General features: G+C 40.3%; 1 protein-coding gene across 1 annotated transcript in view; it reads right to left on the bottom strand.

The window, feature by feature from the left end:
• The window catches only part of usp43a (ubiquitin specific peptidase 43a), a 113,052-nt gene that overhangs the window by 17,124 nt on the left and 78,819 nt on the right, over positions 1 to 17,109 (bottom strand). The window contains exons 8-12 of the mRNA XM_079656909.1: positions 12,873 to 12,984; positions 9,065 to 9,168; positions 4,818 to 4,895; positions 3,908 to 4,037; positions 481 to 600 (exon numbers count right to left, since the gene is read on the bottom strand). Of these exons, the coding sequence (XP_079513035.1) occupies positions 481 to 600; positions 3,908 to 4,037; positions 4,818 to 4,895; positions 9,065 to 9,168; positions 12,873 to 12,984 (544 nt within the window). The remainder of the gene's footprint in view (positions 1 to 480; positions 601 to 3,907; positions 4,038 to 4,817; positions 4,896 to 9,064; positions 9,169 to 12,872; positions 12,985 to 17,109) is intronic.

Raw genomic sequence — 17,109 nt, 5'->3', positions numbered from 1 at the left:
TATTAAGGTGTTCAGGGAAATGTGTTTACAAACAATTACGTTCACATATATCCATCGATCCCAGAAAACATTAGCATTCAGTGTTTGTTTTTTCTCTTAGCCAAGTGATACATGTTTGCTATTCTATTAGCTATTTTGTGTTCTACACCACAAGGGAAATATCTGGCTATCAAGCTGATAAAAGTAACAATAACTGGTAGCTAAGGTTTTTAGATGTTTGATGCTGGTGAGAGCACAAAGTGGAATTTCTTGTTTCCTTTGTGCTGAAAATAAGTTGAACCGAAACGGTGAGGGGGAACTGCAGTTCATGGTTCTCTCTGGGTTTGTCCATTAGAGTGTCCCTTTTCACAGTGAACAGTAATTTAGTCAATTGTTAATTGATATATGTCAATAGGATCAACTTCAAGGCTTAAATGATTCAATTCAAGCTGAACTCCTTCTTTCCCGTGAACTGTTTTCCCCACTTTAAGGCTCACATACCTGTCGAAAGCGCTTGAGGTGGAGGATCAGTATGTCAGGAAGAGTCCAGAGGCTCATCTTCACCATGCCCTGCTGAAGCTGCTTACAGTGGGGACACTTCCAGGCGTCATCCGGGGCAAGCTGTCAACACATCAACAACATGGTTATACATAATACATCATTTGCTAGTTAAAGTGTTGTAGTTAATATGTTCTTTATCTGTGGTCATTTCCTTTAATCATTTTCCCTTACATGGAAGTAGGGGTTATATATTGATTAAACTCTGCAATGTTCAAACCCATGTATTTTTTCAAGTAATCAGTGCCTGAAAATGTTCACTTTCCGATCGTTGTGTGAATGAAGTGTGTTCTATTATAAACTTCAAGTGGACGTAGTCACCGTGACGTGACCCTTGAGTATGTTGACTACTGTTTTGAAGCCTTGAGTTGGGCAATTTATCTGTCACAATCTTTTTTTGTTTTCCTCTTTGCAGGGATATTTTCTCTTCGACTTCTATACAAAATGACTTATTTTTGTAACCTGTGAAGTTGCATTGTGGCTTTCAGAGAGAGTGTGAGGTTATGCGTAGGGCTCACAGACCCAGATGTTCTGCTGGGTTTTGCTTCACCATATATGAAGGCATCACAAATAATCTTTTATATATGCGCTACACAGTTGGATACTCCAGTCCCCTTGATTGTGAACCTTTTTTCTGATGAGATCCACAGGGATTGAGCTGGCCGCTATAGGCGTCATCAGCATTGTGGGAACTTGTTTGGAAAGGGCTTATTATGTAAAGGAAGCTCATTTATATGTAGAAACTGCAGCTTGGACCTAAGATACTGTTGAACAGCTGTCAAGAATTGAAGGATGCTTCCAAGTACTTTGAGCACTATGCGCAATAAAAATATAAATGACTGGCTTTTGTTCGCAGCAGTTCAAGACCATAGACTGTATAAAGTTCAAGACTATGACCTTCATTGTTGATTCTAGTAACTGCAGAGCTTTTTCCTCTTGCGAATAGCAAGGATTTGATTGACGTAAATGAAACTGGATGCAAGAGGAAAAGCAATTTTCTGCAATTTTGAAAAGCGGCTGGGTTCAAGCAAACACACAATGCATAATTCTGCAGGTTTGGATGCTTGCTGACTTTAACACAGTTCCCCTGAAGCTAAGTCATCAGTACAAAAAATAGAAAAAGAATGATCCTGCTGAGATTCCATTTCAGAAGTATAATAAAAAAAAACATCCCAATATGTTTTAAATATATGACATCCTACTTTCAAACTGACACAGACATCATTTCACTAAATCAACCTGGAGGAGGGATGTCATTTATCAAATCCGTCAGCAATGCCTCATTCTTTTCTAAGGCTAATTTTTCTTCCAAATCATATAATAAAAATGATAGATTCTTTCCAGAGTGCTACGTTTTTTACAGTGCCGCTCCCATTACTGTTAAAACTGCTAAACCGGCTCATTTCAGTTAGTCATTTGTGACGTTTTTCAGTCCTAAAACTCACTGTGAGCAGCTGTGATTAAACACTGTAGCCGACACAAAGCTAATGTGATGTTGCTCCATGTCCTGTTCTTCTTCTTCAAGGTGGGAGGCTGCTAATGTCTTATCCTCAAAGGCACTTGATCTTTTGTTTGTATTGGGTGCTATAATAAATCTTGTCTGGTATATCCTGACATGTTGTTTTTTCCTATTACCAAAACTATGTTATCTTGTGAACCTCAAACACTACTTTAATTAGTCTACTCTAGGCATGATTAATGAATGTCATCTGAACTGTGATTGTGATAAATGTAGGGTTTATTGGTAAAAATAACGCGCTTTTTTTTCATTTTACAATGTAAAAATTACATGTCTCACTTAAATGACTCCCTACTCATCAAATTGGGTACAGTATAAAATGCAAGAATATTGGGAAAATATAATAAAATTCATTAATTCTGTTTTTTAAAGCAAACTCAATTGCAAATGTGTTATTTCCTTGATCTTTCGGTCAAAAATAATAATATAAGACGTTCTTCAAGGCGACTTTGGTGAATAAACGTGAACTTACAGTATGTATTTTCCATTGCCGTCAGTTTCTCAAGTAAATTCCTTTAGTGTTCATCTACTGCACACAAATTTGGGAGGCATGAAGGACTTGCATAAACTTCCAAAGGGTTTACTTCATTGCTAAAGGACTGCTGTAGGTTGTTATCCCATACCTCTTCCCTAAAAAGGAAATACAAGTCTGAAATCTATATATTTTTTCAGCTTTTGGCAACTGAATTTATTTGTATTGTATTTTTCCATTTTATGTAAGGATTTCTTGACTTTGTGTTTTACGTATTTTCTCGTATTATGTAAAACATAATTGTTTTACTGCAATGCACCACAACAACGAATAATACTTGACAATTCACCTGAACCTCAGTCAGAATGGGCTCCAGAAACACTAACACCCCCACACTGCACCATAATACGTAGCTTTTAGAGCAATTTCTGTCCATTTGTGGCCATCTCAATTCCCCCCCCCCCATTCACTCTGGCTGAGAATAGGAATTATCTACTTGGGTAAGTGTGTGGGGAAAGCACAGCGACTGGGACGCTTCATATGGACACTGAAAAGGTCACTGTCAATCACAGGAGGGCAGAATACTGTTACCTATAACTGGGACATTTTAATCTGGCTTGCCTTGTATAGTCATAGTATGTTCACAGTGCGCAGGTGAGGTTAACTCCAGGGTGTAAAATATGCTCTCAGTTTGTTTTATTATAATGGTGATGGGTAATAGAGTTGCAATGGAAAGACATTTAGGACAGTAATCTTAAAAAAATGGTGTAATCATATTTTAACAAGGGTGTCATTTCTCACCTATTACACCAATTTAGCACTGCAACCTTTCATTATTGTTAGACTCACGGCCCGTCCACACAGCGGCGTGCGTTGAAGCTTCAACGCTTCTGCCCATTCACTTTGAATGGGGTGACGTCACGCTTCGCCGAACTGCATTGTTCGGCGGAAGCGTCAGCCAATTGAATCATATGCCAGTACAAGCTCTAGCCAATCAAACCGCGTGCTTGTGTATCCGGGGCGGGAGATTCATCTGATTGTTTGTTGGTCGAGTATTGGCCCCCCCCCCGCCGGCAAGCTTCAACGCACGCCGCTGTGTGGACGGGCCGTAACAGAACAATTTATATCATTTTTCATAATATTTCTTCAGCTAAAACCTGTCGCTTGCACACAATGCAATTTAACTAATGATGGTTAAGTTGGAAAATTGGGTGGGCTAATAGAGACTAAAGTAGCGAGGGACAGAGGCCTGATAAGTTCCCTTTGAAATCCAGCAGGTTTATCAGGATTATTTTAGTTTTAAAGTTATAGAAAAAAAATCTCCATAGCAACATGCAAAAAGATGATGAAAAACAGATGATGAACAGTCGTAGCTTCACCTGCTCTTCTTTGGTGTACAGCTGGAAGCACTCGTCTAAAGTGCAGCTGTGCTGCTGCAGATGCTGCTGCTTCTGGTTCCTCACACTCTCTGCATCCTTCACCACCTCCTCCTGGATGCTGCCAAAGAGACTGAAACCCACACACACACACACACACACACACACACACACACACACACACACACACACACACACACACACACACACACACACACACACACACACACACACACACACACACACACACACACACACACACACACACACACACACACACACACACACACACACACACACACACACACACACGTAAATCTATTTCCCTAAAAGCCTAATGTTTTCTAAGAGTGATCAAAAATATTATATAATGTTTTTTTATATAGAATTTTATTTTTGTGATCTGTAACATGATTACTATAATTTATTTCTTCAGGTTCATGGTATCTTGCAGAACAATTCCACACATTTACAGATATATCTGGGAATAAGAGAATCCCACAAGCTGAACAAGACAACAGTTAAATAAAACTGGTCAAAATGAATTTTTCGGATAAATATAAAGTTATCTGTTTTTACTTATCGATCTAACCAGGTGAGTAAGCCTATTCATGTGTAAGCCTACCTTTACAGACCTTTACTTAGCAAATGCATAAATACACTGAACTATGAGTCATACACACCTTTAGTTACTATCGGTGGCACACTCCCTCAGCCCTAGGGTCAATCTCATCATGTTCACATAGTGGCGAGGGATGTTTAATGACTTCAGAGATCATTTAAAAATGTTTAAATATCCGTAAAAGCCTTTATGTTCAGCGTTGTGAATTGAATGCCTCGAATACTTTTTAAGGATCTGCAGAAACTCTGGTATACTCTACTGGACGGTGAAATGTTTGTGCAGAACGCTCACCATTCTTTGATCTTGTTCTCCCACTCAATGACAACCTTAACATGGGGTGGTCCTCCGGGACCGCAGAACTTCAGAGCTCTACAAGACAGCAAAAAAAGGAAGTTTTCAAAACACACCATATGATCCTAGTATTGTAAGTGTTAGTAGAAACATTCTGCTTCGTCTTTAAAACCCTGAACCACAAACCTGTGGGAGGCGGAAACCTTATGTCCATCAGTGAGACTTTCTATGAATGTTTGTTTGTGCTTTTTTATTTAATTTCACCGTGACAAGCCGACAGACATGCACAAGTTTACAGATTGTCAACGGAGCGATTACACGGGGTGGTCGCCTGCAGGTGAGACATGGCTTGATATAATTTATTTCTATGCAAAGCTGTTGTGAGCCATTACATAACCAAAAAAGTTTCATGTTGGTTTTGCAGAGCTTTCCTTCACTGCTTTGATCTCAGCTGGACAGACTCAATCTGACTCAGCTGCCACACAGCGCCGAGGTAGATTTAACAATAGCTCAGGCACACAATATTTGTTTTTTCCTAGGAACAAGACGGATTGCTGATGGCATATGATATGAAGTTGAGACAAAATGTGTTTCATTTTGATTTTGTAAAGAACCTGCATTCAGAAAAGAGACAGTCTGCAGATTTCCAGCAGGGCCTGAATAATGAATCATTCTCAGTGAGAGTAGTTTTTCTCTAATTGAGTTAGAGTTCATGTTGTTCTCTTATTATTGTTTACTGTGTATGTTGATTGAATAAACATAGAGATTGTAACCACTAGATGTCAGGCTTATGTAACATGGCCAAGCATTCCAGAAATGTAAAATAACTCAAAAACAAATAACAACCTATTGACCGATAACATGTTTATCTCTCTAGGCTTGTGATTGTACATGTACTTGAGCTTGGCATGAGTGGTATAATAAAAACTGCCATTTAGTACAAAATGCAGGACAAAACCTCATTGTTCCCTATTCAAGAACTCATGCAGTTGTCATGGTGCTATGTGGCTTTGGGATTTTCAAGAAAAACTAAAAAAGTAATTAGTGAAATTGAATGCGCTTTGAAATGTGTGTATTGTTCTGTGACAACTGTGGAGTTGAACATACAGTCAATAAAAAGGCAAGTAACACAAACTATGAAGGCAGAAATGTGCTAATTGAACAAGTGTGGACTTTAACAATGTTTATCATAACTTATACCAATTTATATCAGAATAATTGAATTGCCAATAAATAACATGACCATTAAATTATGGGTCAGTCATTTAATTAAAACACTTTTTTCTAAGAACTTCTAAGTTATTTCATATAATAAGTTGTCTGCCTATCAGGCTTCATCTAAACATTAATTTTTCCTGATTGAACCTTTCCACTTCATCCCTTTAATTGGAACACAGCTCTGTTTGAGCAGGGTGCCACATAGAAATGAAATGAAACTCATGTCACAGAGCAGCAGCAGCTTTGATTAGCAGAGAGCTGCCAACACACAGCAGCACACTAATTAAATACTAAATTATACACATATTTTAGTGACACATTACTATTCCAGAACAACAACATGCACACAAACAACAATTACCTGGTAGCAAGGTGATTACACAGTAATATTACCAGGGCCGAAAAAAAAGAAAATATATATATAACTTATAATGAGACAGATTCTCGATATTCAGCCACAATCTTCAGGCTTGTGCAAGAGTGACAAGCACATCTTATCATATTTATGCCTGGTTTTTGTGCTTTGGGCAGCTGTATTTCCATAGAAACATGTTCTGAATGAAATCACATCACAGCCAGGTGTTCTAAATTCTGAAAAGCATTTAGAGCTGAAAACCAAATAACATTCACAACCATTTCATTGGGAGAAGCTGGCAGAAGAAGCGGTGGGGATCCGAAAACATTGGCAAATTGTTTCTAAACCATGCAGCATTTGAAACGACTGATATATGGGATATGGGATTTGTAAGAACTGACCCCTTAACTCATTAAATATTTAAAAAGTTGATAAAGAAATAAATAATTTCTCTAAATGAGGGATCATGTGGAAAAATGTGGATCATGCCTAGGATAGTTTTTAATTCAAGTTGAACGGCGTTTATATACAGATCTGTTGTGTTTTAGGGACCGACACTGCAAGTTCTCTTCAACTATAAATGATTGGGTTCATGTTACATACTTGTGCCAATACTAAACACACATACACATTCAACAAATAAATTAAAATCAGCTAAAGCCTTGAGCATCACAGTAATCCCCCTCCATTGCGTTTTGATTTGTTATTGGTCAGTTATTTTGATATTGATTCTATCCACAGGTGCTGTGTGATAAAGAGAGCAAAATGCCATTTGAAAGTTGTGCAAAGCAGAGCGAGCAGATAAAAAACGCACACAAATGAAAACACGCCACACACAGAGATAAATGCATGAATCGTAATACACACCTCTTGAATGACTTGTCTAATCTGGATGATAATCTCATTTCCTAACTCCTTTTTGAAAGGCCTGACCTTCACTGATGTTCAATACAACAGCAGAGACCCTCCAAGACCCTCTGCTGCATGCTCTTAATCACAGAAGAAATAAAGACCCCACACTGGGTAATGATGCGGTCCTTGTAATCCTCTTAAAGGTGTAATTTGTGGGTGCCTGGCAACAAGCTCCTAACATACTTTAATACTTAGCAGATGTGGAAGAAGTACTTAGATATTGTACTTAAGTACAAGTAGATGTACCAGAGTGAAGCAGTACTCTGTAACAAGTAAAAGTCCTGCAATTAAAAATGTTACTTAAGTAAAAGTAGAAAATTATTAGCATCAAAATATACTAAAAGTACTAATTTTGCAGAATGGCCAAATTCAGTATTATATAAATTACATTTTTTGAGTTTGATGCATTAAAGTTTTATCAAAGCTGGTTAAGGTTAATAACTTTGTATGCTGCAGGGTAGCTTGTGAATGTTACTCCAGATTTGACTTAAGTCTTATTTAAGTGTTTATGTATATCACCAAACAAAATCTGCAAAGTAACTAGGTATTAAATCAGTGTAACGGATTAACAGTACACAATTTAACTCTGAGTTGTAGTGGAATAGAAGTACAAAGTAACAAAAACATTGAAATACTCAAGTATAGTACAATTAAATACAGTACTTGAGTAAATGTACTTAGTTACTTTACCCCACTGATGTTTAGTTTATTAGATTAAATTCAAAGTGGCACTGCCCCTCCCAACATTACTTCCCTATTTCCAAACTCTCAAACCACTGAACATTTTTTATTTAATTTCACCAACTGGTTTAGCTAAAAGTTCTGCACCAGGGTTTAAATATGCCACAAAAAGTGAGATGGAAAACTAAGTTGACTGCTGTCACTACACTCAGTCTCATAATGTTCCGGCTGCTGAGTCAAATGTGGTATAACAATCTGGTGTCTGGTTTTATATCAAATCAGTTTGATTGACCCAAATCTCCTGGCAGCTGTCACGAAAAAACTGAAATATATCCTGTTTTATTTTTTCTTCTGATTTGGATGTATTCCATTAAACAACCTTGCGAATCATGGGACAGCGACTCCGTCCATGATTGAAAGTCCTCGGGGCAGCTCTACCTCTCTATGCTAGACCCTACAGTGACTCACCATATTCTCTGAAGGAAAAAGTGGTATCACGACACAGGACAGGCAGGAAATATCTCTGCAGAACATCTTTGACTAAACAAGGACACCCCTCCACATTCAGTTGATTATTTTTCTGACTGATACTGACCAAGTTCCACATTGCACCTTAAAGGGGTATTTGTTTCTGAAATAATGTGTGGCTTTTTGCCCAATGCAATAGAAAACATGTCTGTTATGTGTTCAAATATCAGCTAATGCAGTCATTTCCATCAAGCCTATAGTCTTGATAGGCTGATATGATTATATTTATGATTAAGAGTCATTCAATCGATCGACTTGACATGGTCGTTGAAAAAGCCTTTTTTTGTGGGACCATTGCATCTTTTTACCATAGTTGTACCACAAGATGTGTGTGTGTCTGTGCTTGTGTGTGTGTGTGTGTGTGCACTGTATAATGTGCTGTGCATCTGGTATAATGTGTGCATGCAGGGACTGTATATTTATGTCAGCATAAATGTGCTATCGGGCATACAAAGAAACGGTGTATAGTACTTAGGTACAGCAGGTTTTTCTTTGTGCGAGTCTACAATTTGGTGTGTTTGTGTGTTTGTTTTTTTGTGTGTGTGTGTCCTACCTGTCAACAGCAGTGTGGTAAAGTGGCCTGCTGTCCTGCGGGGACAGGTAGCTGTAGTTTGACGATCCTCCAACTACTCTAATCTTGAACAGCATGCCAGCATTCTGCAAAGGATGAAAACACTCATTAGTACAGCTAGGTCTTGAACTTGCACAATCTTTTTTCCAAATAAAACTTTAAACGCTGAGTTGAAATTCAGTGGTGATGAGATTATATGATTTAAAGGGAGGAAATGCAACCGTATATAATGTATATCCAGAAAATCTTGTTATGCTTTAATTACCTGACAAAAAAGGTATGACGTCTTCTTAATCAATACAGATGTAGCTTTTAAATGCTGTATGTCTAAAACTCTTCAAACAAGAATACAGTACAGAATCCCTCATTATTTCCCTAATGGTCGATATATTATGTGTGAGAGAACTTGGTTAAAGAAATGTTTTTCAGGGTCTTTAAATAAAGCATGGGCTGTGTTGTGTGGTTTTAATATCTTATTAATACTTAAATAAGTAAATCAAAAAGTTGGAGATGTCAATATGTACTGTATCATTCAAATTGGAGAAAAACAAGTATTACCTTGGCGTATTGTACATATTTTAATGGACTGTGTGGATGTTAATTGATCATTTAAAATGAAAGAAATCCATTTCTGCAATTGGACTGCATATTCAAGTGCTGTCTAGACAAAACCCTTCTCTGATTTGGGGCTGAAACCTAGGATATCAACATAACTTAAGCACAACAGTTAAAGCATGCAACCTCCCACATTTATATCTGAAGGCTAGTCATGCCGGGACCTCGCTGGCATAGAGAAAATGCATTTGCAGATGAACTTTGAATCCACTGATGCCTGAGCAGCAGAGACAAGAAGGCAGAGCTATTAGGGAGAAGGGAGCCCAACTGAGTTGCTAATGTTTTCATTCTAAGCCTGCCAACGTTGGATAACAGGAAGTGCAGCCTAGCATAAAATAAACAAATTGGTTGGTTAATAGGAGACTAACTCAGCATATTAAAAAAGCCATATTCTCTATTTTCAGTTTTAGAGGGCAGAGCAATCATAGATTGTCTATCTATTGGACTTTAATGAAGAAGAGCAGACACTTCATGCTAATGCGCAATCATACTTATACAACGTGGAGAGTTAAGGATTCGTGATCTGTCTTAAAGGAGAGCTGATAACTGAAGAGATTAATTGATTCGGGGACTTGACATTAAAACAAGGGGCTCTTTTGTGTGAGCACCTGATTATCTCAGCTGCCCAACACATAGCAAGTTGATTATAAGATTGAGTGTTAACTTAAAGGAAGGCAGGGGTCATTTACTGTAAGGAATCAGTTCTAGTTAGACCATGTGACCATAGGAAAAGAGTGATGATAATCTAAGCTTTTCAATAAAAGTGTAAACTGTTATGGGATATTTTAACATCAGTTCATACAAAATAGTAATTTAAAATACCTTCTAAAAATCTGATAAGCAAATTGGACTTTTCAACAACTATCAATAACTACTCAATTGTTTAAAAAAATCCTTCAGAAATTAGATTGATTCAGTATTCAGAAAAATAACTGTCTGGCCACGGTCTAGCACTTGATGCCAACACAACAACAAATAACCCTTATTTATCAGGGTTTGTACTTTATATGTTTTGCTTATAAGAGTACAAAACAAACTTTGTTGCATATATAATATATTTGAGTGGCCTTTAATACAAACATCTGCCGTGACAGATAAAGGTTTATTATGTCAAGGATCAAGATGGAAAACGAAATTGAGAGCCAAAGCAGCTAAAGCATTTAGTTCTCATTCTTTCAATCGGTTTATAGTAAAAGCATGAAGCATTAGCACTTGTGGTTGATTGTGATATTCTTTGTAGAGAACATCGGGGTGTGGAAAGATGAGCCGGTTTCTGACATGCAAGTCGGTAACAACTCAAGTTATGTTTTCCTTTTTTCATTCCATAAAGAGAAAGTTGTACCTTGCTGAAAAAACCCCTGGGTGGCGCACTAACCTCTCATAAAGAAGAAAGAGGGGAAATCAACTATTTTCAGCAAAGATCTCACACACTTTCTGCATGTCATTTTCTGCATTTAACTAAATATATAAAGTTTCTTCAATTTGTCCCCATTAACTGTGGGGTTTCTTTGGAAGTGTTTCCTTGTCCGATGTGAGGGTCGAGGACAAATGGTGTAAAGTCCACTGAGACAAATGTAACATTTTTTATATTGGGATATATAAATAAACATTGATAGCTTGATTGATTTATTGACTTTGTACCGCAGCTACTGTAACATGCTTTTTACATTTTACTTGTTATGAGAACAACAAATCAAAGCATACATTGAACATTTTACCCTTGGGATATTGGTGGCTTTTCCAGCAAAATACACATGTTCAATCTAAATCCAAAACACCCTGGTAGTTTTGTTAACTGAGAAAGATTTGGGTACTGAGGAAAAGTGAAGGTTTAACAAGCTTGTACTGTATCTGGCCAGACAGGCTTTTAATAGGTTACTGAGAAACTAAGATAATGATCAATAAATAACAGGCTGGTATTTTCCATCTTTCCTTGGAAAAGCTTAAAAGCTGCTTGCTCTGAATAAGGCCACCTCAAATATTGCTGATTACCATGGCGTTTCCCATGGTAACGCGATGGCCCACAGTGTGTGTGTGTGTGTGTGTGTGTGTGTGTGTGTGTGTGTGTGTGTGTGTGTGTGTGTGTGAGTGTCTGTATGTGTGTGTATATTTGAGAGCGGAGCAGTGGCTCCTGTTGAGCAGATCACTTGAGCTGTCCATTGAGCAACAGATGAAGTGGAGATGAGCTCGTCAGGGATCACTGTAAAAGCTCTCAGTACGTAACGAGTGGAGTAGACTGTGGATTTTAATATGCAAGACTGGCTGTCCAGAAAAAAAACGCACTTCAGATTCACCGGCTGTATTGTGTACATTTTAATTCAGGAATGTAGCAGTAATGTGTCCACTGTGGCGAAATCCAGTCCTTATCTTGAAGACGAGAATTTCTTGTATTTGCCTTTAAGTGGGCTGTGACATAATTGAATGTGTACTCAGCACATAAAACCATTATCACTCTCCCATAAATGGTGTGTTGTGTGTGTGTGTGTGTGTGTGTGTGTGTGTGTGTGTGTGTGTGTGTGTGTGTGTGTGTGTGTGTGTGTGTGTGTGTGTGTGTGTGTGTGTGTGTGTGTGTGTGTGTGTGTGTGTGTGTGTGTGCGTGTGTCCTGAGGTGTACTTTGCTTTTAATAAAAGATTTCATTTAATACGGGCATTTCCCATATTAGAATTTATATATTTGCCCTTACTCTGAATGAATAAAAAGAACACGAAGGATGACTTTCTATGAATAAAAAAAGAGAACCACAATAGATATTTAATAATGGGGAGACAATACAATACAGAAGTCTCTGAAAGCTATTCACTCAGCATGCTAAGCAGAAAATAAATGTTGTAGTATCAGCAGAGTTCCTATTAAATCATTTATAATCAGAAAAATGAAAAACAAACATCTGAAGGAGAACTTTTCTCAACTCGTTATTGTGGGGTTTAACGTTGGTCTTTATGTAGAGCTGAAAATGTGACTCAGGTAATTGTAAACAAACAATGCGTTAAATTGAATTCACTCACAGAACCCTACCAGGCAGGAACATTGATTAAACTTCAAACTAATCTCTGCTCTGCTATTTTTAATTTACTCCACTGGAGTGGAGAGGGTCCAGGAACCCCTGGGCTGAAGGGTAAGGGGTACAACAATTGATTGGATGAAGTTATTGCTTATTGGGGGTGTAGGCATTACCTGAGCCTGGGATCCGTTCAGCATCAGATAATACAGCTTGCTGAGGATGCTCTGCTGCAGCTGGTCCCAGGAGATGCTCCTGTCCTCACGCATGAGAAATGGAGGTCCAAACCTGACAGAAGAGAGGAGAGGGGAGGAGAGGAGAGGAGAGGAGAAAAGGGAAAGATTGACAGTCAATTTAAAAACATTGGTTCACTTTTGAAGTCACCAAAACTACAAAACAATATAAATTACATTTCTGAGAGAGTGCCTCCATTGAAGGTCATTTCAACTCGCTGTCATGTGTCAAGAGCATCAAGGCTTTACTGTCTGCTCCTTGTGCCCTGTACTGACAACGTGAAGGGACATTACGTGGGGTCAGCGGCCAAATAAAGTAAAGAACCCAGTCTCTATGTCATCAATGCCTTGTAATGGGTTCTCTGTCCCGAGGTTAACTCAAGGCTATATCAGAGACTTTTATATGCAAGGCTAATGAGAGAGTCAGTTGTATTTGTCAAGTATTTCAGGATCTCTCACGGATAAATTAGAGATAAAGAGCTGAATATTGAAGTTTCAAGGTTCAAAGCACATACAATCAATCGCCAGTGTATTACTGCAGGTACACCTAGTTCAAACTAAGGAGTTTAAAACAACACCTTTGCAATAAATCCTGCCTTCAAGAAAGGTAAGGAGCTTTTTGAGAGTTGTTGATTTAATGTTATGGTCATTTTGGAGGTTTTAGTTTGTTGGCTGTTGTTTGACTTCCGTATATTTTTTGCAAGAGTTTGTGTGCCCACACTATTCTTGCAAAAGTTGGTAGAAGTTGCTATACTGTTTCAAATAGCTACAGAAGCAAAATCTGTAATGCCAAAAGTGGTTCAACAGTGTAGGAACTGACCTTTAATTTTGGTGATGGATGTGTAAAAGTACAAAGACGGACTCACACATGTGTCTTGGGCCAAAAAAGTGCTCCTATGTCCAATTCTAACATAGTGAGTGAGTTTAAGGGAATCTGTTATCAGACATGATGACTGACACTTAACGACTGAAGGGAAATATGAAAACATCTTTAATGACTCAAGGAAATGTTAGATTTAATTGATCCCTGTAAAGAAATGTGAGCCATCCTCTTAAAAGAGCTTTGTTGGTGATGGAAAACATTTTATTTACACACAATAAGCCCCCTAGTGTCAGAATATTACTGAATGCTAATACAATCCTAACCAGGAAGTTATATGGATGGATGCTACCCTGACTTAAATGCATGTATTTATTTGAATGATGCTCTGTGTTACAAAAAGCACACAGTTTCTCATAGTAGGTTCTGAGGCATTACAATGAATTACATTAACTGCAGTCTGTCAAGGGGAGAACACTGAGGCATGAACTCAATTGCACGACTCAAAACTCAGACTCAGATAGCGTTTCAAAATAAAGACTTTACTGGAATTTGCACAGTAATAAAAACAAGGAAAACAAAACCACTCTTTCGAGGAAAACTATAATGCGATCTATAGCATAGGTCCGTGAAAGGTCCGTGAAAAGGTCCGTGAGGTAAGCCGATACGTGGTCTTCGTGAGACAACGAACTGACAATTAACAGGAGGGAGCTAACACAATATATACACAGGTAAAGGGGACACAGTTGGAAACAATCAGGGCGGGGAAAATAATCAAGGACGCAGGAGACAGAAAAGGGGCGGGGAGCGTGGAGGCCTGAAATGAGAGGAAGAAATAATTAAGGGTATAGACATAAAGCACAAGACAAAGGGACATGACAACTCTAACATAAAGAATAAACTTTCACAATAAGTTTCTTGGACATGACAGTACCCCCCCTTCTAGGGACGGCTCCTGACGGCCCAGGCTCCTCTGAGTTGAGGCGGTCAAAATCCTCAATGAGGCTTTTGTCCACGATGAAGCGGGAAGGAATCCATTGCCGCTCCTCAGGACCATAACCCTTCCAGTCAACCAGTAACTGTCGCCCTCTACCCCTTTTCCGACTAGCCAATAGTGACTTGACCGTGTAAACCGGACCTCCATCGATCATCCGGGGGGGCGGGGGGGGGGTTTGACGGTGGGAACCATAGCGCTCTCCTTCAATGGTTTTAATTTCCCTACATGGAAGGTGGGATGTACCTTCATGGCCCTGGGAAGCCGTAGTCTCACTGAGACTGGGTTTATGACCTTGGTGATGGGAAAAGGACCCACAAACCGGGGAGCCAGTTTTCGGGAGAGTACGTGGAGGGGAAGGTCTCGTGTAGAGAGCCAGACTTTTTGGCCTGGCTGGTATACAGGGGCTGGTCGGCGTTTTCGGTCTGCTGCTCTCTTAACCAGTTGTGAATTCCTGCAGAGTATCTTCCTAGCCGCAGCCCACACGCGCCGACAACGCCTGACCAGAGCGTGGGCAGACGGGACCGTGACCTCCCTCTCCGTGGCTGGGAACAGTGGCGGCTGGTAGCCATAAACAGTGAAACGGGGACAGGCCCGTGGCAGAAGTAGGGAGGATGTTGTGTGCATACTCAACCCAGGTGAGGTGCTCGCTCCAGGAGGATGGATTCTGGGACACCAGGCAGCGCAGGCAGGTCTCCAGTTCTTGATTTAGGCGCTCTGTCTGGCCGTTAGACTCCGGATGATATCCAGACGAGAGACTGACCGTGGCACCGATGAGGCTGCAGAACTCCTTCCAGAAGCGTGACACAAACTGGGGGCCCCGGTCGGAGACAATATCCTTAGGGAAACCATGAAGCCGAAACACATTCTGCATCATGACCTCCGCCGTTTCCTTAGCTGAGGGCATCTTTGGCAGAGCAATGAAATGTGTCATTTTGGAAAATCTGTCCACTACCGTGAGAACTGTGGTTTTACCTCTAGAGAGGGGCAGGCCAGTGACGAAGTCCATGGAGATCTCTGACCAGGGCCTGTTGGGAATAGGGAGTGGTTGTAATAACCCTATTCGCGACCTGGAAGAGGTCTTGTTTCGAGCGCAGATAGGGCACGCCTCCACATACTCCTTCACCTCCTTCTCCATGGATGTCCACCAGAAACGTTGTTTAACGATGAACATAGTTCTCTTGACTCCGGGGTGGCAGGTGAGCAGCGAAGTGTGAGCCCAGTGGATCACCTGTGGTCGCTCGGCCTCCTGAACAAAAATCCGGTTAGGCGGGCAACCCCTTGGTGCAGGAGCTCCAGCATTGGCACGTATTACCTCCTTTTCTACTGGCCAAGTCAGCGCTCCTACCACCCGGTTCAATGGGATGATGGGTTCCGGCTCCTTGGCTGCAGGCACAGAGTCAAACAGACGGGACAGAGCGTCAGGCTTGACATTCTGAGACCCCGGCCTGTAGGAAAGAACAAAGTCAAAACGGTTGAAAAACAAGGTCCACCTAGCCTGGCGGGAGTTCAGTCTTTTGGCCTTTCTGATGTACTCCAGGTTCTTGTGATCGGTCCAGACCACAAAAGGATGCTCGGCTCCCTCCAACCAATGCCTCCACTCTTCCAACGCTAACTTCACGGCCAGCAACTCACGGTTTCCCACGTCATAATTTCTCTCTGCCGGGGAGAGCTTCCTGGACAGGAAGGCGCAGGGGTGAAGTTTGTTGTCCTTCTGTTGTTGCTGGGAGAGGACCGCTCCCACCCCCTCGTTGGAGGCATCCACTTCCACCACGAACTGGCGAGTGGGATCCGGCATGGTAAGTATGGGGGCAGTGGTGAACATCTTTTTCAGCCGAGAAAAAGCCTCCTCAGCCTGAGGAGACCACACAAAAGGCACCTGAGGGGACGTGAGGACATGAAGAGGAGCTGCAATAGCGCTGAAGCTCCGCACAAAACGTCTGTAAAAATTAGCAAAGCCTAAAAACTGCTGCACTTTTTTGCGAGAGTCAGGGGTAGGCCAACAGGCTACTGCGCTAACCTTCTCTGGGTCCATCATAACCTGACCTGGGGAAATGATGAAGCCCAAAAAAGTGACTGTTTCCACATGAAATTCACACTTTTCAGCTTTGACAAACAACTTATTTTGGAGCAGTTTCTGTAGAACCAGGCGGACATGTTGTTTGTGGGTGTGAAGGTCAGGGGAGTAGATCAGAATGTCGTCCAGATAAACAAAAACGAAACGGTTCAGAAACTCCCTCAACACGTCGTTGATCATAGCCTGGAAGACTGCAGGAGCGTTTGACAATCCAAACGGCATGACCAGGTATTCATAATGTCCTGAAGGGGTGTTAAAACCCGTCTTCCATTCATCGCCCTCCCTGATC

This window comes from Notothenia rossii (assembly GCF_949606895.1).
Source record: "Notothenia rossii genome assembly, chromosome: 1".
Lineage (NCBI taxonomy): Eukaryota > Metazoa > Chordata > Actinopteri > Perciformes > Nototheniidae > Notothenia > Notothenia rossii.
This window is presented reverse-complemented; position numbering and strand designations above follow the sequence as displayed.